A 26,704-nucleotide genomic window follows, 5' to 3' on the forward strand; every position below is an offset into this window, starting at 1 on the left:
CTATCGGATTAAATTGAGAATTTAAACCTTTCTCAAATCAACTTAATCGCGCACACAAAATTTCATAAATATCTGTCCAGCCGTTTAGGAGGAGTTTGCATACTTACACACGGACAGAAGAAATGTATACATAAAGATATATAAATATAATATGTTTGTAATATAACCAACTTGATGATCTTTTTTTCTAGGGGAAATATTGGTTGAATTTTACCGAGTTTCGTCCATGCAACAAGAGTAACAACTACCCGATAACAATTAATTTGTACTCACGCAAGTTGACAGAATTTTCAACACTTTTGTTGGGTAACAAAACACTTCATGTTCCCTTTGACGATTCATATAACGTAAGTTGTTATTGAATGATATATTTTTTTTTATAATTCATTATTCATTTCTTAAACTGTTCATACAATGTCAAATTAATGTTGTATAGGTAAATACTATTCGGCAAATACGATTCAATAGGAATATTTAAACAAAACATGCATATTCTTAATTTCAAGAATGCTTGCTCAGATTTAAAGGCATTTTTCGGAAAAAAAGTTTGGAAAACTTACATCCAGAGTTTTCATCTACCCAACACTAATTGTCCTTGGCCAAAGGTGCGTGACAATTATATTGTCCCAGAAAACTATTCTATGTTTGAATAAGCGTTGAAAAAATAATATGTAAATCTATTGTTAAATGAGAACATAGCGTTTTTAAACTATTTAGTTGGAAAAAAAATATTTCTTAAAAAAAAATAGTTGATGTTTGATATTTTTTGCAGGGGACATATACGTCATCGGGATTTAACACAGCTTTACTCTCAGAAACCAGTTTTCCCGACAAATTTTTTTATGGTTTATACACTGTACGATTCGTATTAGCAGATAAAAATAATAAGAACATAATTTCATGTTGTCTTATAAGTGTGGGAATAATGCCCTATCCTACTCAATGGTCACGAGCTATATTATAATGTGCATTATTACATTCACAATTGGAATAAATTAAATGCAATAGCTAATAGAAGATGCAAAGACCGATTTTGCTGTTATGGAATCAAATCAATAATGAATACAATTTCATATTTTATTTTTTTATAGCCTTTATTATAGTATAATAATTAGCTCAAAAATTTCAATATCATGTTTGTTATGTTTAGCACATAAAATAAAATATTAAAATGAAATTATCTGTTTGTTATTATACTACCATCGTTTTATTAAAATTTCGAAGAATAATCTATGAATATTATTTACGGTATACTATTTTCACACCGATTAGGTAAATTGTAACACAATGACTTTCTTATAATCCACTCTTTTGGAATCGTATTATCCTTAAACCTGACATAATATAGTTATGCCTTTTTTTATGTAGTTCCACATTTAAACATTTTGGCTGGAATCTTATATGCCGCAGACGCCTTCAGTTTTTATAGGCTATTAATTGCTATCTTAGTTTCTTCTGTTGTTAATATTTTTATTATTACTTATTTGCAGTTTTAATCTTTACCATTCCTTACCTTTCCCATTTAGGCTCTGGCTTTTCTGGTACCTCATCGCTTAGTAACTTCTTGAAATACTTCTTCTATCCCTCTGCTTTTTTACTAAGCACAAATAAAACCTCTACCCCTCCTAAGTAGGATGTAACTGTTTGTACTTCTATTTTGGTGTACAAATATTGCACCCTTTCCTTCAAATAGTCTTATTCGGTGCTAAATTGTCCGTTCATATATTATATTTTTTCTTTCTGTAAGGTGCTGTGGTTTCTGGTGTGTTTAATCTAAGATAGATTTGACAGACACGGGACATCCCTCTTAACTCAAAAGAAATTAATGCTGGTTGTTTTTAAAAATATACTAGATTGTAACAATAAATGATTAAATAATTAAATACATTTTAATGTTTTATAATAGTGAATAATAATTAAAAAATAAACTATAGGTATTGCATAAAAGATTAATTGGCTTTATAATACTGTAAAATAGCATTATGAAAACGGAAGTCTCGAAATACGGTGTAGTAAGACTAGTTTTCATACTTCAATTAAAATCACTATTGTGTGAAGAGCTGAACGAACATGTAAACCTAGTAACACAGTAGAACCAGGTACGTTTACTTAAAACGTATTTCCGGTTGTTCTTTTTCTCTCGTGGTAGAGTCCGTAAATATTGTGCACGCCGTGTTCAATTTCAAATTAATACAACTATATAAAATATGATTATTTTATAATCACGTATTTCAATTAAATTCCTCCTTCTGCACAAAAAATTACAGTAATAGCTTTGTGTAAGAAATTGTGAAGTAAAATGATTTTGCAATCACAGAACTAGAAAGATAATTAGGAACAAATTGTGAAGATAATCATTTATACAACATTAAATTTCGTCTCTGTGAATATTATAAGGATAAATAATCTACACTAAAATTACTTGAGAGCCTTGGTTCAACCAGATATGTGAGGAAGCATTTAACGGTGAAAACTGTATAGAAAAAACTCGCTGAATGACACACAAAATTAAAAAAAAAATAGTAAATACAGAACGACACAATGAGAAACAAGCAAAATCGTCGAGATGTGAGAAAAGGAAACATATACAGGGTAGAGTAGGGATACTGTACAGGACTGTAAAAATCATAAATCAAGTGAGCTATATAAAAAAAATGCATGCCTTAAGTAAGGATTTTAATCAAAGGAGAAATTCTTGAAAAATGAGGCGGAAACTTTAATAACAAATAGAGAAGATTAGCTAGTAGATGGGCAGATTACTTCGACTAAATGTTGAATTGTGGCGAGCTATAGAATCCATTCTATTTTGAACATAAATTTCCCAACATAGTAAAATAACTTGAACCAATAATAGAAGAAATTATGAGACAAATCAAAATCTTAAGATATCATCCTCGGCCCTCAGCAAAGATAAAATAACGGTGGAATATTAAAAAAAATGGGTAATGATCTAGTTAAATATATACCTACACCGATTAGTTAGTCTAATATGGAAAAAATAATAGATATAAAAGGGATAGAGGGCAGTGACACGGCCAGTATATCCCATTCTTAAGAAAAGAGAGAGAAAGTTATGTAATAATTACCGAGGAACAGACCTGATTAATGTTGCTCACAAAATGTTGTCTTATTGTCTACTGGATAAAATCAAGACATGGACAGATCTTAAGGGACTACCAGGCTGGTTTCAGACAAACCAGATTTAACAATAATCAAATATTCATCTTGCAACAATTATTGCAACAAATTATATAAAGCTAAATATTTCGAAAAAAATAAAATCCGTTTGTTATAAACTGATTTTTTTAGTCAGAGAGTACAGTATAAATTTTATTGAAACATTCGCCAGACCATTGTTTCTAATACGCTTATGTATTGACACCAGTGGCGGTTTTCCCGGGGAGGCAAGGGAGGCGGTGCCTCCCTTGAAAATTGAGGAAACTATGTACTTAATATTGTTATTATGATGAGATATTTTGGTTTACATTAAATATTTTCAATCGAAAATATTGGAAAAAATGTATATGAACAATAATTTTTGAAAGTGAAAAAAAAAATTTAAGAATTTGAAATAACGTCTCTCCGTATCAGCGGTGACCGTCTGAAAGCAACGGCCGCCGTCCGCCGGCCGCTGCCTGTTGTTACTCACGTGGCATAAGGGCAGCCGGCGGAGGCGGCTGCCGCTAATGTCTCACGTTATGTTGTTGTGTTCACAACATACACACACACACATACATAAAATAATACGAATAGCGCATGCGCAATTCTCTGCGAGAGGCGACACAAAAATATTGCCTTTGTGGGCAACTGACCGATGATCGTTCTTATCTTGGGGAAGAAATGGGACATAGACATTCAGCATGTACATCAGCACCGACACTGCCAACAACAAAACGCCATTTCCCATTATCACTAAATTATCACTAATTCTGATACCGGTTTACTGTTTGGCGTTTTATTTAGTTTTATTTAGTTTTCTTAAGTTATTAGTTAATATATTATTATACCTATTAGCTTTATTATTTTTTTTCAAAATGAATCCTGTATATGACAGTATAGTGGTTATTAAGCAGCATCCATACAGGAAATCGTTTGCGATTATAATTTCATCTTTTGTAAATTGTATTCACATATGTTTTTATGATTATACATTTATCTTAAGTTCGTACATTTTAATGATAATTATTTTAATAGATGACCGGTAATGCGATTATAACTAATAACTAGGATAATAAGCAAAAGTGTTCTCTTACAGTTAAAAAAGGGAAGTATACCAGTATGAAGAAATTTTAGGTCTGGGGGGTTTTGCGCTTTTTTTTATCAATAAGGGTACAAAGTTGTTGCCTCCTCAACAATTTAATGCCAGAACCGCCACTGATTGACACTGCATTTTTATTAATTAAAATTTGAACATAATATTACTTTTTAATATTTTAAACAATTTTTGAATCAGTGTAAATTATTTTTTTTTTTTATTACAAAATTACTGTATAGCACATATTTATATATTTACCTACTCATATAATATATAATTTAATTAGAATAACATTTAAAAATATAGTGTTGGTATTAAGCTAATAACTTGTAGAATATGCATTTTTGTAAAGAGATAATTATATCTATGACTAAATTATATTACATTATTAACAAAAAAATAATATCACAATAATTATTCATATTGGTATAAAATATAAACCCCATTAACCATTTTTTAACGCCACTTGATTGTAGTATTATATTTTAAAATAATTATTATAATTTTGATTTTTAATAACTGAAAAACTTCACAAAAACATTGTACAGACGTTATTTGTGTGCGCTAGCAAATCATACGTAATTCATGAGCTCATACAATTGAATACAACAGCTGTAAAACAAACAGCGCACATAAGTTTTTATTAAAAACATAAAAACACAATGTAAAATTTGCACCTATAGTCTTTCGGTCTTACATAACGAAACATACTTGATTCGTGGTTTGGAGGATCGTCACTCGAAATAAAATATAATTAAATTATCTCCACTGCGCGTATTTCGGTTTGTCTTAGTATTTTACAAAGTACCGCAATATACGTCATACATAAATTCAATATTATGATACATGCCGTATTGAAACGTCTCAGTGACGCAATTGTCATTTTCACGGTGTTGTTTGCATTGCGCGTGGTCATAGGCAAAGAGAGAAATCATCGATTTATGCTAGGCAGAGCACGTCATTTACTATTGGCGGATACAGGATACGAACAACCCGGCTTGAATAAGTTTGGTATAGTGACGTTAAAATCGATAGACAACCCCGGTTTTGCAGAATACCTAAACTATAGCGCGTTACAAGCAATGTCCACACAAGATATATCTGATGTCATAGACGAAGCTACCGAACAACTCATGTGCAGTTTCTCGTTCAACGCCTTGACGCACTTGCGGTTATGCGAGTTCTTGATCGATAAGGCGAAGAAGAATCTTATCCACACGGAGGCCACGGTTGCCAGTATTGAGTCGTACGCGGGCATTGCGAGCACCATGCTCGGTTATCTTCTTGGCAACAAACATTTCCAGGCCAACCCGTTGTGGGTGACTTACGTGTACACTTCGAACATGCAACGTTACAAACAGCTGTTGTTTTTGGCTCAACGAAACGATGGCTTTTGGTTGGATACGTTGCTGGACACCCATACGGCTGTCGTGAGCATGTTGCAGACATTCACCAGTAAAAATTGTGACTATAGGACCGTGTACAATGCCAGTTATGAAAATTCAGAGCTAAACGCCGAGTACAGTGAGGTGCAAAATCAACCTACTCTCCAACGGATTAACCGACTTATCAGGAAAAACGTGGCGGCCATCAATGACTTCCACAATACTTATAGCGGTGTCGTATGGTTCCGGTGTCAACCCGAATCCGAATGGTTCTTCTCTCCTTTCGATGACTTGATGGTTAGTAATTTTATGACAAAATTCAACGTGAGTGTCGACTGGGGATCGATGGCACACAAAATGGATGAGTACTACGAAAAAAGTTTGACCGTCGACGGTCCGCAAAATCTGTTCATGTACCTCAGAAATTACAACGACGCGTTCACTACCATTTTGAAAGTAATCCTGTTGCGGTTAGCGAGTAAGCACTTTTTGTACTTGAAACAAGTCAACGTTCTCAGGAGAACCTACACGGGTCCCAATTATAACTTTTTTTTTGCAAATAAAATGATCATGGCCCTTAGTATTCTCCACATGGAAAAAGAAACGGTTTTCCAAGATATATTGATCATACTGGGATCCCCCAGCTGGACAATGATAACCACGTCGCGGTTAGAACAACAAATAAATGACATTTCCGAGATAGTAAAAGAATGTTTAAGCCCGTACGGTGGAAAGTTAGAAGATTTTATATTGGACGACAACGAGACTTCGCCATCGTACGACGCCACCTGTATGTTGAGCAATCTTTTGGGCTTTGTTTATTATTTTGACAGGGACGTGCCAATTATGGATACTGTGTTTACTCTTGATGTATTTTTAAAGTATTTAATAATGGTACAACAGGATAAAGCTGACATCACCATAATTCATTCGTTCGGCTTGTTGAAAATGGAAACAGAACTGTTGATGAAGTAAATAAAGCTGATAAACTGGAAGGGGTAGCTGGTACAAAGTGATAGGGTGAATGCAACAACTAATGAGTTTGACGAGCTTGTATATCTTATGCACACAAACCTCAGATAAGAGCTGACTCCTATCCGAATAATGTTTTATCTAGTTTGAATTAATAAATAACATTTTTTTTTTATTGGATTTATTATTTTTTATCTGTTATTCAAAGAAAAAAATTATTTATTGGTCGTGAATAATTTATTTATTTATATTGTCTTATGCTGTATTTGTTTTAAAGTCTAATTGTTTTAAATAATATTATTATATAATATATTTATAAATTTTTAAAACCTACTTTTAAAAAAGAAAATCTTGTGTTAATATGAAGCTGGGTCTTGTTAACTGAGTCAATACAATTAATAAAAACTTAATACAAATATTTATAATTAATGTTATAGCAGCTTTTGATACTTTTATTTATCAATCAAAAACGATTTTAACGGTTATGTATATCAGATAAATTAAAAAAACTCTAATATAAGATTTATTTTTAAATTGTTTAAATTATCCGAGTTACCATTTTTTTTATAAATAATAAATAAACAAATTGTCTTTTATCCACACGGTTACAAATAAAGTTATTGACCAATAAAAAATATATATATGTTACGTCGAGTTATATACTACATTTATTATATTGTTTGAAATTTGTCCAACTTTGTATCAGATATTACAAATTATAAAGTATGAAAAAATATGATAACATAATATAATACTTTTTTGTAGTTTATGATGAGCTGAAATCAACAATAAAATTCACTTTAAAGCGAACGTATCGTATTAAAACACGGTTTATTCACGTTTCATTCAACTGAAATATAAAATATTTGTTTGATTAAAAACTTCATACATTTTAAAACGTCCACTAAATTTAATGAACTGTTAAAACTGTTTATTTTTTGTGCAATCAGCAGACATATTTTTTACTTGTTAATATTATAATTTTGTATCGTAGGTAGCAAATAAAACTAGATAACAATTTTTAAAAATGATTTTTATTATTATTTCACCAATACTCTACGATTTCAGGTATTATCATATTATTATGTACTATGCTATACAAAATATATAATACAATATTAATAATAAACAAATTATTAGAATTCGATATTGTTAAAGCCAAATAAAATATGTAGTACACGCTAGCGGTATAATAAACAAACCATTATATATAATATCATTGATATTACCGATTGATATTATTGGTTGATATTACAAATAAGTGTATATGTTATGTATGTTCTTTATAGTAGGCGTCTATAGAATCTATAATCCCTGATAAGAGATTTATCATTGAAGTTTAACATCGATGTGTACATTTTAACCCGGGTGAAGTCGGGTACACCAGCAGCTAGTATTAATATAAATTGAGTATAATGTTCAATTTGATAGAGAAACGGCTTGCAGTAAAAAAAAAACAATACTGAGCTATAATATTTATAACTATATAATAGTATTATAAAAAATTATGTATTAGGTATATTCGTGATACTAGACATTATGGCAATATACTGTCGTAATAACATACAACTACTGGCCACCATTAAGTATGTTAATGTACTTCACATCGAAATAATACACTACTAAAACAACTGAATCAAAAATATACCAACATTGAAAACGCTAAATCATCGTCACACCCAACGGTAACTTACTAATCTATAGTACACTAAAAATAATATTATAAGCAGATCATATTCATTCTGTAGTTAGCGTTTTACTTGTAGTACATGTGAATGCATCTTGTAGAACGACAGGAAGTAATGAAATTGGCGCACAAGAGGGCGCCACATAACTCGTTAAATTTGCTACATAAAACTCAAATTAAGAAGAATATCCTCTTTCGCATCTGTGCACTTTGTGACGAGTATTTCCATTATTAAACTCTTTATTATATCGTTCAGAAATAACAAAATATCAAAATCCAATGGTCACTGTAAAAAATTATCTTACAAACAAAATAGTTTTCCAAACACAAATCATTCGAACACTTAATTTCCTGTTTTAAAAAAATAAGAATAAAATTAACAAAAGGGTATTTATACTTAAGGGCATTCTCATTTAAAGAACTCATTTCATAAGTTACTTTTTTTTAACTTTTATATGTTCTTTTTTTTTACTTGTAATCTTAGCAATTTGTAACATTATAATTTCTGATACTACATATTATTATTGTCCCAACTCTCTGAGAAACTTAATCCCTTTTATAATGGCCGCTTTTCACAGTATCAATTAATATTCAATAATGCTAATCACTACTTTAATATTTGTTCTCTGTAGTTTTCGAATTTTAATCATATAAAGATAAAAATAATTGTCTATTGTTTCTAAAAAATATTTTCCATACTTAAAGGCATTACAAATATCCATATAATTATAATTACCCGTACCTATTGGAATGACCACAAAGTAATTTTAAGTACCCGTGAATCATAATACATAATGCGTAGTGTACGATTAATTTCTAGAATACAATTAACACATTAGAAGTCGTTTATTAATAAAAGTATTATACCTAATAATAATAAACCAAAATACTCAGGTTAGTAATTTTAACAAATTATTAGATGACAAGATATAGGTACAATTTGTGATGCTGCAATGAAAATTCGATTATCATAGCCAAAAACTAATTAGTTCTTAAATACGCCGTGTACCGGAGAACGCTAATAAATATATAGTATTAATATAATATTTTATGGAGGACATAATAATATTAGCATGCATTACCGTATAAAAATGTTAGTTTTTTTATGGGTAATCGTAGTTAAGTACACCTAATTGGATGCCGACCATCTAAGCCGTAGACTACTACCGTCATGTTTACACCAACAAGTGTTGTAAGTAAATTATTTTAAAAATTACATTTTTGTAAAACCAAATAGTTTACATTTTGGCCAAATTAGGCTAATCTTGTACATTTTACAGCAAATTCAGCTTGTAAATTACAACAAGTGAATACAATTATTTAACAAATTAAATGAAACTTTACCACATTAAAATTTATTTTTCGGTAATTTATGCTATACATATTTTGTTGACATTATTATATTAAGGCCATTTATTGTTAAAAGAAAAATCTGGGCATTATTTGGCATAAAATATTTTGCAGCAAATATCGATTATATCAAAACAAACCATTTCAGGTTAATTCATGTTAATTTTCAGATTAAATTTTAGTAGTAGGGACAAATATGTATTTCATTTGAGTCATCGCCGGTTTGCTGGTAAAGAATGACTGATGAACTATCCGGAGTTTATTATAATTCTTATTTTTTTTAATAACATTTTTTACTCTGCAGATTTTTATTTTTACATAATTAATTACCAATTTAAAGATGAAAATGCAACAAAACTGTAAAATTCAAACACGGTTCGTTGAAATTGAATTTTAAAAGGATAATTTTATCTTTCAAAGTGCGATTTTTCTCTTGTTACTGGCCCCGACCGGACCCTTAAAATAATTTTTTTTCAGATAATTAATTATGCCCTACCATCAACGAAGTTGGAAATATTGTTCTACGGTACAATTGTTTTTCTGGTGGTGATTTGGTGTCATATGCGATGGGAACATAGAAGATTTTATCAGCTTGCCGCTAAGTTGCCCGGGCCACCATCGTACCCGATGAAAGGATCAATATACGATTTGAATACCACACCTGAAAGTCAGTTGCTCAATTAAGTCGATAGAAGTTACACAGTTTAAAAATTAATTTAATATATAAAACTAAAGTATGACTTCTGTAATAAATTATTGTAGAGGTTGTGGCGAACATTAAGAAGGCCGCTGAAAAATACAACTACGAGCCTATAAAAATGTGGGTGGGCCCGTTTCTTTTTGTTGGCGTTTACAAACCTGAGGACGTACAAGTATGTGTATCACAGGTTACCGTAAATTTGCCTTTATGGACTTGCTTTCAATCTTCACCAAAATACTATTACCATTATTACTATTATAACTAAACATCTGTAAATGACTCGGTATGCCTATGTTTTTCTTATTATAGATTGTGTTGAACAGTTCTAAAGCATTGGAAAAAGGTATTATATACCGAATACTGAGAAATCTGGCTGGAGAAGGAGTGTTTACGGCACCGGGTATAAATTCTATAGATAGAATAGCGTTAATTTATAATTAGTATCCTATGACGGTTTTCTAGTGGACAAATGGCGAAGGCACCGGCGAGTCATCGCCACCATATTCAACCCTAAGTTTTTGGACCAGCTCTTTCCTGTGTTCAATGACAATAATAAAAAATTAGTGGCTAGTCTAAGCAAGCACCTGGGAGAATCCGAACCTTTCAACTTGTGGGACTACATCATGACGTGTAACCTGCACAACGTGAGCCGTAAGCACACAGAACAACAGTAATAATATTCATCCTAATTTCATCAAGGTATTTTCGTTTGCAGAAGCCGCTATGGGTTACAACCACATCGACAAATACAACTTAACCGGATTCGTCTATACCCTTAAGAAGTAAATCAAATATTATAACCTTAATCTAAAGACATTAATATGTACTTATGAACGTTACATTAGTAATGCGTCACTTAATCAGTTTAACGATGTAATATTTTTCTTTTTAAGACTTACAGAACTTAGTCAGTTTATTGTGAAGCCCTGGATGTATCCGACAGTGGTGTTCACCTTGTATGCTCATCTGACCGGGTGGAGTGAACACTTCAAGGTTTTCGATAGAATCACAAAAGAAGTAAGTCGACAGCTTTGTAGCAAATCGAAAATTGAGATTAAAATGTCTATTATCGTCTAGATTATCCAAGAAAAGAAAATAGAATACAACTCCAGGAAAACGGAGAAAGGCGACAAGAGCACTTGGGAAGCCGACGAAGAAATCGAAAGTAAGCCGAATTAAATACTTTCCAAATTTATTAACTTATAGTTTACGGTGTTTTAATTTTTTTGTAAGAAAAAAGAACAAAGGTATTCTTGGACAAACTGTTGAAATTAAACGACGACGGGGCAGATTTTTCTGACCAAGACCTTAGAGATGAAGTCGTAACAATGACCATAGCGGTAATTCTTAAAATCACAACTCGATAAAAAAAAAATCATAATCTACTAACCAAATGAATTATAAATGAAAATAAAATAAATTAATGATAGGTATTTATGTACATTTTTTTTATAAATAAAGGGCAGCGACACAAGCGCAATAGGTGAATGTTTTTGTTTGTTGATGCTAGCAATGCATCAGGATATCCAGGTAAGACATTAGATATCACTGATTATATACTTGAACGGATCCATTTGCGTACTTAAAATTTTGGGGGATATGCATTGTCAGAAATTTCATTTGACCAGGGGGGCTTCATTCCCTCACGACCAATTCGCATTCAGTTTTTTAGAAACAATTAGTAATGTGCGAAATTAGAAAACAGGTAGACATAAAAGTAATACTAATACCTAACTGATAAAAAAAAATGTACTTGTTTTTAGCACAAAGTCTACGAAGAAATTTACAGTATACTGGGAGACAGCGATCGGGACGTTAACCCGGATGAAATATATAAATTCAAGTATTTAGAACAGGTAATAAAAGAAACTCTCCGTCATTTCCCCCCAGGAGCAATTTTTTCCAGAAAAACCGACGGCGACATCAAACTTAGTGAGTATACAAATCGATACTGAAATTGATTCAACCGTAAATCTTAGCTTCTTTTAAGTCTATAAAATATTCGATATATTATACAAACATACATAAAACTAGTAAATATTTGGTATTCAAAAAATTGTTATTTAATTTGACGTTAAAAACTACTAATAATTAAATATTAACACTTAGTTCTTAAAAAACTGTGCGTAAACTGTTATGTTTGTTAAAAAATTGTGTTATGTCTCTTAAGATGGTTTCATATCATTTTTTTTAGGAGAACCATTTTTTACAATGTGTATTTGTGTAAAATTTGATTTCTGAATCTGATCAAAATAATCACATTTATCAATGGCATTGTATATTACTAACTTTTCTCCTTTACCCATAACATTTTCAAAACCGTTCAATACACAATACTATGATACTTAGAACAAATGTTTATAACATTTTAACTAAATGGCGAGCAACAATGTTTTTTACAACTACAAAATAAATGTAAAATTATATTTTAATTGGTTCTTGTACAAAAAAAAATATTGTATTTATGTTTGTAGATTGCTATCATTCATATGTACCGTCATTTATTTTTATTATAAACGGTATTGTGTTATGGTAGATTGATATACCTTTAAAGTAGCATTGTTATTTGACTACGTTAGACTGATGCCATCGTGTGTTTACAGCAAATTATGAATTGCCTTCCGGTTGTAATGTGTTTGTAGCACCGTTAGTCACACATAAAATATCACAACTTTACCCCAATCCGGAAGTGTTCAATCCAGAAAACTTTAACCCAGAAAACGAGAGCAAACGACATAAGTTTAGTTACCTAGCATTCAGTGGCGGACCCAGAGGATGTTTGGGTATGAGTATAGATCAAATTTCTTAACTGTCTTTTTGGAATCTAATTTTGTTCTCAAACTTTCAGGTGCTAAATACGCCACGTTGTCGATGAAACTTATGTTGGTGGCGGTGCTCCGAAACTACAGTGTGCATACCAAAGTTAAATACTCGGACATAGAATTACAAATGGATATGTTAGCCAAGTCTGCGCATGGTTATTATGTAACTATTCGTCCCAGGAGGCCTCTGACAACCAAAAACGCAGAGTGAAATTAAAAAGCAACACGAACATGACATAAAAATGTACTAAAATAAAAAAAATTAATTACAAATAATTAGCATACAATATGTACGTTTTATAGTTTTTATTTTCTTATGGGTGTAAAATAACACACTCAGTGTTATTAAAACTGTTTATAATGAATACGATGTTAATTAAATGATCAAAATAAGTAATGAGTGTAATATTTGATTATTTATCAGAAAATACACCATGTAATAAAAAATATACTAATTTTTCGGCGATTTTTATAAATGAAAATATGAAAAATATTTATTTTGTTATAACATTCTAACAACTTTGAGCTTCGATGCGAATCTGAGAATAAATAGGTTTCATAGAAAAATAATGTGATTTTGTTTTTATATATTTGAATCTCGACTATTGACTTAATAAAACTTTTAAAACATTGCTATATTGTACGATAACTGTGCCATCCCCACGAGCCAAGTCTTCATTGTAGAACATCTTTAGAACAGAAATCTTACATGAAAGTTCCTCTATATGGGGATAAGTTAAGAAGTTCTCTTCCTATCTTTCAAAAATATAAAAAATAGGTACTCTAAAAATGAACATGCTTTTTAACTTAAAAATATGACACATAGGTTTTTAAAAAATGATATAAATACTCCAAAATTAAAATAGGTTAATCTTTAACTGATATAATACTATAAGAAACATAATATAGTCAAATAATAGAATTTTTAAAGTAGAATAATGTACTGGGACTTCTTCGACCTTACTGTCCATACTCATTAAAAAAATTATTACTGCTGTATACATTTTTTCACATGATATATAATTCGATGTACGAATACTGATAAATGTGCCACTATTAATTTTCTTTAAAGAAAAATACATTACTTTTTAACTACTGCCTTAATAATTTAAACCTATCTCGAAAAAATCTAATTAATGACTTAGGTGTTATTTTTTACTCTAAACTTTCTTTTAAATATCATGTTGATGCATAAGTCTTATTTGAAATTAGATTTGATTAAACGCCGCATGTGTACAGATTTTAATGGCGAATCAGCCTTAAAAGTTTTATAATATTCTCTAGTCCGATCCAAATTTGAATATGCTTCTTTGATTTGGCATTCGGATAATATGTCACGATATCAATGTTAAATTATGTTCAAAATAATTTTTTAAGATATTTATGCTATAAATGTGGTTTTCAAAGATGCCCTCATTCAGATGTATGACAATGTAAGCAATTCTTTTAAGATTATTTAATTTAATAAAATATTTCGATTGCTTAATTTAAAATTTTTATATAAATTATTCTTTAATCAAATTGATTGTCCGAACTTGTTGAACGTTAAAATTTTAAAATCAATTATATTAATTCTAGAAATAAATCCCTATTCTATCTATTAATTTCCTCTAATACATACAATATGCACTATCCTGCATATAAACTTACGTCAGAAAAAGATGCAATTAGTACTTACAACTTTGTAGGAAATCTATTTAGTGTATATTGAGCATTGAGTTCAGTTAAAAATCTAAGATACTAGTTTGATCCTAATGGGTATATACAATTCTAAAAAACATATAATGTGAGGGTTACCTTAAAATACATTGTTTTATGATCTTTTTCGTGTATTGCCTTTGGCTAGTGTTTCAATTCTACGAAACATATTATATTGATTTCATTATCTTACGACGACTGTCAAATAATAAAGTAATAATAGAAAAAACTTTTAAAGAAAGCTTCAATGGATTATTTTTTTTCCTTTGCTATTGACACTGTCAACTTATTTAATAATTTTGAAAAAAGTTTTAAACTTTTTAAAGGGGACTATTTATTTGGCCAAATATGTATCAAAGCCACTCTCTTCCTTCAGAATCGAGAAAAAAACCTCAAAAATGTACATCATTTTCAACTTAAAATCGCGATGCTCTATAATTTTTTTTAAAATAGTCGAATTAGTTTCAAATTTTTATGGAATATGCTTTAGATATAGATAAACATTAATAAACCAAACATTTTATAAACCCTTTCTTCTGGAAGGAATAGATTATTTTTCTTTATTTCACTTTTTCAAGCAAAGTTTTTGGGACTTAGCTCTGAAAATTGTACCAAAGGTAGATATAGAATGTGGCTATAACATGTGCAATTTTCTCAAAAATTTGTAGTCAAACTTATTTTAGTAAGAAAAACCGAAAGAAAGGAAATATTACACTATCGATTTGCAAGCTGCTATGTGTGAGTGAATCAACAGTCAACAAGTAATGAAAATATTTTCATTGTATTGCTAAACACGATGTATGGGTGACTATGGCAATACATTTTTCTAGATCAACCTTAAACGTGTTTCCCCTAATACTAATAAAATAACACCGAAAAAAACATAAGTCGACTTTAATTTTATAAGAATCGGTTCTTTTGTATCTTTATTAATTTTAAAACTATTGATAAACTATAATATTCGTAGTTTAAAATTGTAAAAATTATAATTATTATTTATGTAAACTTTCCTTCTCGCCGTTTCGTTTCTTTATGGTTTAAACATAAACAATAGATTCACCAGTAAATCGAATACATTACAGAATAATTACAGTCAATGATTTTGCAAACTTTTTGATTGGTAATAAAAAATATTTTCATTTCGTATCAACATATTTTGATAACGTACGTTGCATTATTTGTTATAATATATATTTTAATTCAATATTAGTTAAGGTATTTAAGGTTTTGTAATGAAACATAAAATTCCTATTAAAATAAATTGGAATATGTTGAAACATGCGTGGTTAATAATCGATGATAATAGCCATTATGTAAATGTATTTATATTGAATAATAATTAGTGACAAAATATTGTCGTAATATTTTTTAAACTCATATTAATAGTTACTTATTGTCGACATCGTTCTTGGAAATCATCATAAATTTTAATAATATTATACCCATGACCGAAAATAATGGTTTTCGTTTCATAATGATTGTGTACCTATTATAAAAAATAAACATCATAAAACGGCATTTGGCTTTATCGGTACACGACGCGATTTTAATGCATCAAGGATCTCTCCAGCCTAAACTGTAAGTATTCTTGTATACTCTACGACTATTTCGTCGAAAACATATGATTTTTTTTTTAATGGTATTACAACTGTTTTATTCTTCAGTTTTGAGGTAACTATCCGAGTTTGATGAACATTTCAAAAATAGTTCTATAATAATTATTATTTTTAAAATAGCATTTATGCTTTGCATCGAAGCTAAAATACAATAATTTAAATGTTATCTTGACAATTAAGTAGTTATTACAAAGCGTAGAAGCATAGTTACTTTTATGATGATAAATTAATAATCATATTGAAATCTATATAGTACCCTGATAAAGTCTCTAAATAGCAATACAAAATCGAAAAAAGTTCAATATGTTTGATGTATATCAGAGCTTATACAAATTGATGTAAGAAGAAACTTACTTAAGATTACGAGATTTTTAATATAAATATAAAAAAAATTAAATCATTTTGTAGGTATTTTGAATATTTTGTTGTACAAAACATATATTATGTATGCTGTATCATTTAAATGGACACTAATTGATTTCAACTCCACCCTAATGAAAAACCTGTCCTTTTATAATCACTTATTTAACTTTTAAATTATGAACCTAAAAATACTTACATATTTAAAAGCTACAGTTAAACTAAAGACTTTTTTACAGCTTAATAATACATTTTCGTCATGCACCATAATTAGGGCCCGGTTGTAAATACTTAAAAACAACCGAAATATGCATGCATTTATGCGCTAGTAAAACCCTCAATATGCATTTAAAATTTGTTTTCATTTTGATTCTCAATGTTTTTTTTCTAGTTTTGTATTATGTTTAGTCTAATTGTAACCACAAAGTCTACATAACAATTTGTTTAATGTACAATATATTATCATTATTAATAAAGTATGGAAAACAAAATTTAAACTTCTTTTAAAAAAATCATAAATGAAACAAATTATAAAAGCAAAACAATTGTGCAACTTTCTTTCTTTTTCATGTAAAATTTGTAGATTATAGAAATTTTATATATTATTATGATTATGGTCATTTTTTTGGCCCATTCTAAAAACATGCAAATGTATGGACTTCTGGGCTCTAGTCATGATAATTTATGTGTATTCAATAATAGTACATATTGTGTAGATGAGCTTATTCAATAACCTGCTGTGGTTGGAGTTAATCGTTTACACGACGCTCGCTTCATCAGTGGCTTATTGGTTTCACTGGCAATGGAAACACAGACGCTTCTGCGAGTTGGCTGCAAAATTACCCGGACCTAAGTCGTACCCGTTGATCGGTACCGCTTCCATGTACACGCCGACGTATGACGGTAACACTAACGAAATTTTTGATTTAAACAATTTGTTCACTTGAACAACTTGCCAAATACACAATAATCAAAATGAAAATATAGGTACCGTAAAGAAATTGATAAGAAACGCCGTCCAATACAATTACGAACCAGTTGGCACATGGATTGGTCCAATTTACTATGTTAGCGTTGTCAAGCCGGAAGACATACAAGTAGTGTTTTTAAAAAAAAAAACATTTTATTTAACCCATTCACATCTAAATCATATAGATTATGTCTCACATTATTCACTAATGCATGGAAAGTGCATGTGATCAGTTAGTACAACATCCTATGTAGATGTTATAACGATTACTAAATTGTATTAAATATTTTATTGAAATATTATACGGACATCTTCAGTGTTGGCCGGAGAAAATCATTTGAGTTGAAGATTAATCATGATTTGGTTAATAATTTGATTATATTATTGTCTTCAACGTTTAAAATGGATGTTTCAGATCGTGTTAAATAATTCAAAGGCCCTAGAAAAAGGTTACTTATATTCATTCATGAAAAGTTTATTGGGCGAAGGTTTGTTAACCGCTCCAGGTAATAAAAATGTAGTTGTAGTAATGTAATAAGACGGTGGTTTAAATTAATTCAGAAAAAAATACTCAATGGTGAATAACCAAGTGCATTGAATTATTTTGTTTTCAGTTGACAAATGGCGTAAGCACCGCCGTGTGATAGCGTACTCGTTTAATATAAAATTTCTAGAGCAGTTGTACCCAGTGTTTAATGAGAAACACAAAAATCTCGTTAGAGAACTAAAAAGAAACGTGAATTCGACAGAACCGTTCGACTTATGGGATTATATCATCTCTACTACGTTTGATACAATCTGCCGTAAGCAATGCTGAATTTCTGCCATCGTTTATAGACCGAAATAATTATAAATCTTGTTCTTTGAATTTATTGAAATTACTCGATAGTGTGTTATGTTCAAGACTGATTAAAAATAAATATAATGTAGATTTTGTTCATAATAGACGTTGCTATGGACTATCAAGTGAACGACAAGCGTAAGAAGCATGAATTTTTGAGCTTATTAACCGTGTAAGTAAAAAATATATCAACACTGTATGGTATTATTGTAAATTATTTATCCTTGAATGAAAACCACGTGGATTTAGTATCGCAGACGAACTGGTCAAAGCAGTGAATAAACCGTGGTTGTATGTGGACTCAATTTTTACCATGTATAAGAGCTTTAGTGATCTGGGCAAAAATCTGAAAACCATTAACAAGTTGCCTTTACAGGTTGTATATTATATAGTATTTATAAGTGTTGACAAATTAAATTATCAATCAATTAACTCGTAGTTGATTGAGGAGAAGAAACTAGACTTCAAGTCAAAAAGAGAGGCGATGAAATCATTCGAAGGTCAGGGTGAAAATAATGACGGGAGTAAGTGTAATATTATGCACACTAATTATTGAAATCAAAGGGTTTAATGATTCATTAACGCTGATTTTCGTCATTTTAGCCATCAAAATCCGAACGTTTTTAGATTGTTTACTATTGGCTAACGAGACTGATCACGATTTTACCGAAGCTGATGTTCGAGATGAAGTCATAACAATGTTGTTTGCGGTAATATGGTTCTCTCTAAACCACTATGATAATATTATTAACATAAAGCTTCAGACCCGACTTCCTTAGACCAGAATGTTATTATTGTTGTCTATAGAACGAATATAATATTTTTTAATTAAAATATCCCGTACACCATTTAAACATCTAAACTTGTAATAATAATATTGTTTTAAATGTTTTAAAAAGCTATTTAACATTAGTTCACGTGCACGAGAACAAACAATAACAAATGGTTAATTTTCTGTTACCGATTCTTAATGAAATAATTAAAAAAAAATAAAGAGTACATACTGTACAAAATGTTCTAGATAGTAGGTAGTTTTATGTCACCTATAATATTATTTTATGTTAGCAAAATTTGTACATAAACGAATATAATTATTGTTATCACCTGCATATAAAATTGATATATTTATATCAAACTACAATATTATTATGTATTCTTCTGATTAAAGGGTAGCGACACCAATGGCACCACCGAGTGTTTTTGTCTATTATTGTTAGCCATACATCAAGACGTCCAAGTAAAGCGATAATTGCCCATTTGTAAATTTTTTTTAAATTTTAATACATTATTATTAATACTCAGAACGAAGTGTATGACGAAATTTACAACGTCGTGGGTGACAGTGACCGGGAAATGACGCCTGACGACACTGCCAAACTCGTGTACTTGGAACAGGTGCTTAAGGAAACGCTTAGACTCTTTCCGATCATATCTGTTTTCACCAGACAACTTCAAGACGACATCAAACTCTGTGTGTATCTCTTGTTATGACGTGTGGTGTTAACAACCAAGAACAATCTCGTTTTTTTTTTGTAATTACAGCGCACTACGTACTGCCAAAGGGAACTAGCGTTACCATATCTCCTATGGTAACTCATCATTGTCCGCTTTTGTATCCCGACCCTTACGCATTTAATCCGGATAACTTTAGCCCGGAAAATGTAGCCAACCGTCACAAATACAGTTACATAGCGTTTAGTGGAGGGCCAAGGGGCTGCATAGGTACGAAAAACAATTATATTTATGTTAATTTTTTTAATTTTTTAATCACCATGGACTAGATTGGTTTGAAATACTTGCTCGTTACTCTTTTGGTAGTCTTTTACAATACTATCACATCAATGATTACATAAAATATTTCTCCTTGTCATTTTTCTCTCAATATAGCAACTTTTTTTTTTGACGTTGAATCATCTGAATCGTATTGCTGACCTCTTATTAACTAACGTATCCCTAATGATGTTTATCATTTTTTTTTTATTGCTGTTAATTTCTTGACGTTAATGAAAGTAAATGGATTGTTAGGAATGAAATATGCCATGATGTCCATGAAGTTACTGCTGGCCGAAGTCTTACGCAATTTCAGTGTTCACACCGACATTAAGCTAGCCGACGTAAAAGTGAAAATCAGCGACGGATTCACTAGGAAAGTCGGTGGTTATCCCATAACTATCCGACACAGAGATAAAAGGCCGTCTTACATGCAGAATACTACTTTTCTTAAATCCTAGTACGTTGGTTTTAGAGTTTTATTAAAACCCATTGCCCGTTATGAACCTATAGCAATTTAAAAGTAATATACGAGTAAATGTAGTTGTTGTATATTCAATATTAACTAATTGGTAAGAACATAATTATTGTATCTTAAAATTATTGTAATAGTAATTTAGTTTATAATTTCACAATGACAAGAAAAAAAATAAACTTTAATGTTAGAAACTCAATCGTGTGTTTATATGAATCAAATAACACTTACGCTATTTTTGTGCATATTATAGCATATTTTGAATTTAAGTGAATATATTTATGTAAAAGTAAATTAATAAATAAAAGCATTTTTTTTACATATTTTACTACGATTTTTAAAGAATATTTTCAATTTGTTTAAGAGAATATTAGCATCTTATTTTAGCTATTTTAAGAGAATATTATTCCGGTTTCTAGTTATAATGTTCTTGGAGCCAAACAATTGTACGATGTTATACAATAAAAAAAAATTAAAGTATTATTTATTTTTAGTATAATAAGACGTTCTCGAAATATATACATTTAGAACATTTTTTTATAATTTAGTTCATGAATACATAACGGTGAATGGAACCGTGGTTCTTATCCGACATTCGTTCTGGTACAAATATTTTAACTTTTTTGTTACTATTCAGATGATAGAATTAAAAAAAAACCCCAATAATTCTAATAAACTAAATATGATTATTTTGTTAAAACATAAAAATAATTTATGCATAATTATAGTTTAAAATTAACAATAATTTAAATCATATAACAACAACTAATTGTTTATAATAATAAAGTAATGGTACAAACACAATTAAAAGAATGCCCTAAAAGTTCAAATCCAATATTATTTAATGATTAATGACATTTATTTTTTTTTATTATAATACGACAGTTTAGTTTAATATATATATATAAGAATATGTAGGTAAATCCGTACATGCATTGATGATTGTTACATTGTTGTAACCATAATAATATTAGTATAAAATTAGAAAAAGTTCTATGGTTATATATTATTACAACGTTCCAAAAATCAAATCAAATGTTTTTTTTTTTAATCATTTTATATTTGGTATGAAACCTGCTACAATATTAACGGTACCTACTCTGAATCTTTTGAAACTAAACATACGCAACACAACGAATAAATTGTAGTTTATATTTATATTATAACGCTGAATAAGCAAAGTAAAACGGTACTACCAGAGTGACGGCTATAAAGTAGGGGGTTAACCCTGATTTGTTTATGGCTAAACGGCTAAAGGTTTTTTTTTTTTTTTGAAGATATTTTATTATTGTGTGTGTGTTTTTATTCTTGTTAAATTGTTGTTTATGGAGGGTGAAAATTTGTTCCACGCGAAAACAAATATGAAAAGGGCGAATAAAAGACCATAAAACGAAATACGGCGCGGTATCCAATGAAAACGGTTATAAGTTCTTCTTAAGACTAACTGTGTCCCGTAAATACGACGGGAAAGGAGTATACAATGAGGTGAAATGTGAAGGACCAAGTGCACCAAGGCTATACTCTCCCCGTTGTTGTGCTTGTGTAAGCAACGACACCGAACGTTATTATGGTGCACGACGTCGGCGGTCTCTCAGGGACTTTACACTGACTCTATGACTAGTCGTTACCCGCATCAACCACGCTGTGGCCTTTATCCGTACAAGTTCTTCGGTAGAACCACACACGCTGTTCTTACCTAACACATATTGTTTTATTTTTTTACCCCTACAACCAATCTCACTTAGACGCTTATTTCCTCCCTCCCTAGTCCGGGCCCGTCCACGTAAATTTATTTTCGTTGTGCGTTTGCCTTGGTAGTTCTAGAAGAAAACCGTTGCACACCGGAAGTAAATATGTTCTGCACTCGTTGTGCCCACAATGTGAAAATACCGCCGCCGGATTAATACAAATAAAAATATGAATATGTATAACGTCAACATATTGTACTGGCTCCGAGGACACATATTAATATGAATGTATTTATATTTCGTTTAAATTTATAGCCAAACGTGTGCAATTGACAACGTGCATCAGGCTGACGACAAAATGACACCCCTTTTTCAGTTCTATTGAGGTGTGGTTTATGACCCGCTAAATCAAAACAAATGTTTATCAGTGAAAAAAAAAAATACTCGGTTTAACACGGCTAAAATTATTATTCAATGACAACCAATATTAAAAGACATATTATTTTTGCCTTTTCGTCATGCTACACTATTAAATGGCTTAATATGTATGAATAAGTATTTTAGTTCAACTAAAAGTCAGAATATATATATATGTATTGTTTACTAATATATTTTATAAAGGAAATGTTTTTATTATTCATTTTTCTACGGTTGTTCACATTGTACGGTCCTTATTAACAAGTTAAAAAAAAAATTACTATTTTTAATTCAACTAAATATAATTTCAACATGTCAAAAATGATACTTCTTAAATGACATATTCAATAAAATTTTATCTCCTCTTTTACTATACCTAAAATTATCATCAACTTGGATTCTTAAAAAGTATCCCCGACCACTTTTCTTCTTATAAAATGACTTTGTGATTGTCTTAAGTAAAATATAACAAGTTGAAAATATCTTTCGAACACTTATTTTTGGAGTTTTTATGGTTTAAAGGTATGGGCGGGGGGAGTGGAACGGTGATCGCCAGCATTTATGTATAAATCGAATTTACGTTGTGCCATTTATTTTAGTATTAACTCAATAATGAATTTCAAACATTTGATATTGGCTCTTTTAGACTCAACGTATATTTATATATTTATAAATAAGGGCAACGGAAAGCGCTATTTATTAAGGGGTAAAGGATGGGCAATATTTGACAACATTTTTTACAAATATCATTTTAAGAATGCCGACTAATTTTAATATAAAAAAGTGGGCATGACCAAGTGCATACATAGGAATATAGGGTATGTCTTAATATACAAGTATAGGACACTGGCACTTTTTGGTACTTTTCTATTATCTAAATTGTATCTCTTATCTCTAATCTCCCCCTCCTCACCTCCGCCGACGACGGGCACGTGACGTTGTTGACACATTTTTAGGATGAACCCCAGCGATAAGACATATCTATAACAAAAGATAAGTTTTTCTAATTATACAACGTTTATTATTTTCAATAAAATCCAATCCCCAAATATAATACACTTATAGCATACGTGTATTTCGACAACTATGTTATCATCTATAATACTGATCGTCGATCGTTATTTTTGTGGACTGTGTTTTGTTAAAAATTTAACTTTTCCCACTAGGTTACTATGGGTTTTATTTTTAAATACAAACGATAAAAATAATCTAATTTCGCTACCAATACAAATCTTATTTTTACAGGATTATAAGAATATAAAAAAAATTATAATGAATTTTAATAACGACTTTATATCAAAATTGAATTGAAAAACAACGAAATGTATATTGTTTAATTAAAACTTACCGGTGTGTAGACTGTGAATGTGAAAACTTACAATAAGTACATCCAGGAATATATTAAATTGTATTGTTCAAGTGTATAAGATGTAATAATATCAATACAATTTTTAAGACAATTGCGTTTAAACAATAATTAATGTTTTACACAATTTCATTTATAAACAACAAAAACATCACTTAGGTAATATGGATACTATTTAATTTTGTAATATTTACAGCTTGCATTATTAGTAAATTTATCAAAACTGATTGTACGGCAAAATTATTGAAAAAGTATGACATTTACTACAAGATATAGTTTAATTCACGTATACGTAATTACACCGCAATTATAAACATTAATTTCAATGATAGGGTTTTTGTCAGGTTTGTATAAATCTAAAGGGGTTTTAGAAAAACTGAAGTTTGTAATATTACAATTTAGCTTACTGAGCATTGGCGAAAAGGGTTTAAGAAATCTCGCCAAGGTTCGCTATTAGCTGGTTTTAAAAAAAATGTAGATTAATAATGGCTCTTTATTAGAACCTTGGGTGTTTGTTGAATGTTTTAGAACAGTTTTTCATACTATGCGTTTAAGTAGATATTTCTCATGTTATAGATGAAATATGAATATTTAGGTATAGTTTGTAATTAAATAAATGACCATCTATTTGATTAACAACTTATATAAATAAATGTATTCTATAATTAATTCAAGTTTGTTGGAGGACATTTCTAACCTGTGGCCGTTTTTAATAATATTTTCTCAAAAGTTTTCATGCAGGTAGTATCGCCGAAATTAAATATTAATTTCCTAGCGAGGAATCATAATCAAACATCATAGAATGATTTTTTTTCTGACTCAAGTCGTATGTTACCACGTACGCGTTTCCCCCCACGTAATTTCGCTTTATACTGTATTTGTGTTTTATGTTTAAGCCATTTTTCATTGAAATCCTTTATCGGTTCTAACTTCTAACGTTTCCATTATTTAAAAAATAAAAGCATTATCAAATTCTTTATCTCTCTCAGCAAAAGGTTTTAAGAAATACTCGAGCAATTGTTTTCGTAACTTCTCCCGTTCCTTTCTTATCTCTATAACATCTGTTTCTATCCTCTTCCACGACGATGGAGTTCTTTTAAGAACTTTTTTAATATATCTTTTCGCATTAAAATTATTTACCCCATAAGTAAGTATAGAATCTCTTAATGGAGTATTCCAGTGTGGTCTATCGTGTATCATTCTACATACCAAAGCATATTCACGATCGTCAAATTTACAATGTTCTAGGCTTATTTTTTCTAATTCTTCCTCGAAATAACACTTGTCTAGCTTATTTATATCGTATCTACTTAAATTTAATTTTGGTATCTTGTTTTTAACTGTAAAATCTTCTAATACGGGTTCTCTTTCTGTATTATGTTCCTTTAAATGTTTGCCTTCTTTTCTATTTGCAACCAGAGCCAAAGAGTATTCGATCGAGTTCTTCACTATCGAACCGGGGATCGCCTTCTTCTATGGTGTAGTTTTCCCTTATAATACCCACATGAACAAAACATTTAGTTGCATCTAAAAAAATTGTTCGTAAAAATTACTATTTACTATATTATTTTGATAGTTGATCCTTCTGATCATTTGTTAGATTCAACTGTTTATTAGATAAAATCAGCTAAGTTGTGTTGTATTTTTTTTTTAGTGAAGCGTAAAAAAACTACAAGAATGTGTTACTACAATATACATTATAAACATGTATTTATTGTTTTCTTGTGTTACGCAACAGCAAAAAAATAATTTATCATTATAATATTATTTAAAAAAAATCTCAACTCTTTGTAACATATTATTTAGGCGTATTCTTATAAAAAAAATTATATTCACATTCAGCTAAGTACCAAGTGTTATAAAGTTGATTTTAAAAACCATGTTAGTGGCTTTTTAAATTAAGCTATTCATTTTATTTTAATTAAAACTTTATTCAGGTATTTTAGTCGAAAAACTATACAGTATTCCAAGGCGTTCTCTTGTTTTTAGTAGATGATACATTTTTATTTTTTTATTTTTTCATATGATATTCCATCCTCTACTTTTTGAACTACCCTTAAATCTCATTTTGTTCCCGTCATCAAGACTCCTGATTTTCTTTTAGTTGCTACTTTTTATTCAACTTTAAGTCTTATGTAAAATATTTGTTGTATGATTTGATCTTTCATTTTTAATGTTTGCCGTTAATTATTAATTATATTTTAAAAGTCGAACAATAATATTTTTAAGTATAGGCTACCATAATATTAATTAGGGAGTGTTTTTTTTTTTCAAATAACATTATCTATTTATATTCCGTTAACATCACATTCACGTTGAAAATTTTTTTTTT

The 26,704-nt window shown here is 29.9% G+C and overlaps 2 protein-coding genes across 4 annotated transcripts; both read left to right on the top strand.

The window, feature by feature from the left end:
- Window positions 1–9,371: 9,371 nt before the first annotated feature.
- On the top strand, window positions 9,372–13,593 carry LOC126844169 (cytochrome P450 4C1-like). Its single transcript, XM_050582081.1, has 13 exons — window positions 9,372–9,491; window positions 10,127–10,316; window positions 10,412–10,521; window positions 10,659–10,749; window positions 10,812–11,000; window positions 11,065–11,131; window positions 11,243–11,366; window positions 11,427–11,514; window positions 11,583–11,689; window positions 11,811–11,879; window positions 12,113–12,281; window positions 12,953–13,132; window positions 13,198–13,593. The coding sequence occupies exons 1-13, from the start codon at window positions 9,471–9,473 to the stop codon at window positions 13,380–13,382; spliced, it is 1,590 nt and encodes a 529-aa protein (XP_050438038.1). The 5' UTR covers window positions 9,372–9,470; the 3' UTR covers window positions 13,383–13,593.
- Window positions 13,594–16,347: 2,754 nt separating this feature from the next.
- Window positions 16,348–21,100, top strand: LOC126844170 (cytochrome P450 4C1-like). Of its 3 annotated transcripts, none has more exons than XM_050582082.1 (13): window positions 16,348–16,447; window positions 17,562–17,748; window positions 17,833–17,942; window positions 18,231–18,321; window positions 18,430–18,618; window positions 18,762–18,828; window positions 18,906–19,032; window positions 19,096–19,180; window positions 19,260–19,366; window positions 19,825–19,893; window positions 19,959–20,127; window positions 20,199–20,378; window positions 20,682–21,100. In XM_050582082.1, exons 2-13 carry the CDS (start codon window positions 17,562–17,564, stop codon window positions 20,885–20,887), a joined length of 1,587 nt encoding a protein of 528 aa, XP_050438039.1. In that variant the 5' UTR covers window positions 16,348–16,447; the 3' UTR covers window positions 20,888–21,100. The 3 variants fall into 3 exon arrangements, with proteins under 3 accessions (XP_050438039.1, XP_050438041.1, XP_050438040.1); XM_050582084.1 differs by having other exon boundaries at window positions 16,417–16,447; window positions 17,548–17,748; XM_050582083.1 differs by lacking the exon at window positions 16,348–16,447 and adding an exon at window positions 16,454–16,540.
- Window positions 21,101–26,704: the final 5,604 nt, after the last annotated feature.

The sequence above is a fragment of the Adelges cooleyi genome, unplaced genomic scaffold (assembly GCF_023614345.1).
Source record: "Adelges cooleyi isolate 19-005CV unplaced genomic scaffold, UGA_ACOO_1.1 ACOO_flye_CR_arks_rails_tigmint_CR_PRNA_651, whole genome shotgun sequence".
Taxonomy (NCBI): domain Eukaryota; kingdom Metazoa; phylum Arthropoda; class Insecta; order Hemiptera; family Adelgidae; genus Adelges; species Adelges cooleyi.

Bases quoted from the DNA above. Each gene is read 5' to 3' on its own strand.
- LOC126844169 (XM_050582081.1), top strand. From the start codon at position 9,471: ATGTTTACACCAACAAGTGTT. The intron at 11,515-11,582 runs GTAAGCCGAATT...TTTTTTTGTAAG, and splicing joins AGCCGACGAAGAAATCGAAA to AAAAAAGAACAAAGGTATTC. The intron at 12,282-12,952 runs GTGAGTATACAA...GTGTGTTTACAG, and splicing joins CGACGGCGACATCAAACTTA to CAAATTATGAATTGCCTTCC.
- LOC126844170 (XM_050582082.1), top strand. From the start codon at position 17,562: ATGAGCTTATTCAATAACCTGCTGTGGTTGGAGTTAATCGTTTACACG. The intron at 17,749-17,832 runs GTAACACTAACG...ATGAAAATATAG, and splicing joins GTACACGCCGACGTATGACG to GTACCGTAAAGAAATTGATA. The intron at 18,619-18,761 runs GTAAGCAATGCT...TGTTCATAATAG, and splicing joins TACGTTTGATACAATCTGCC to ACGTTGCTATGGACTATCAA.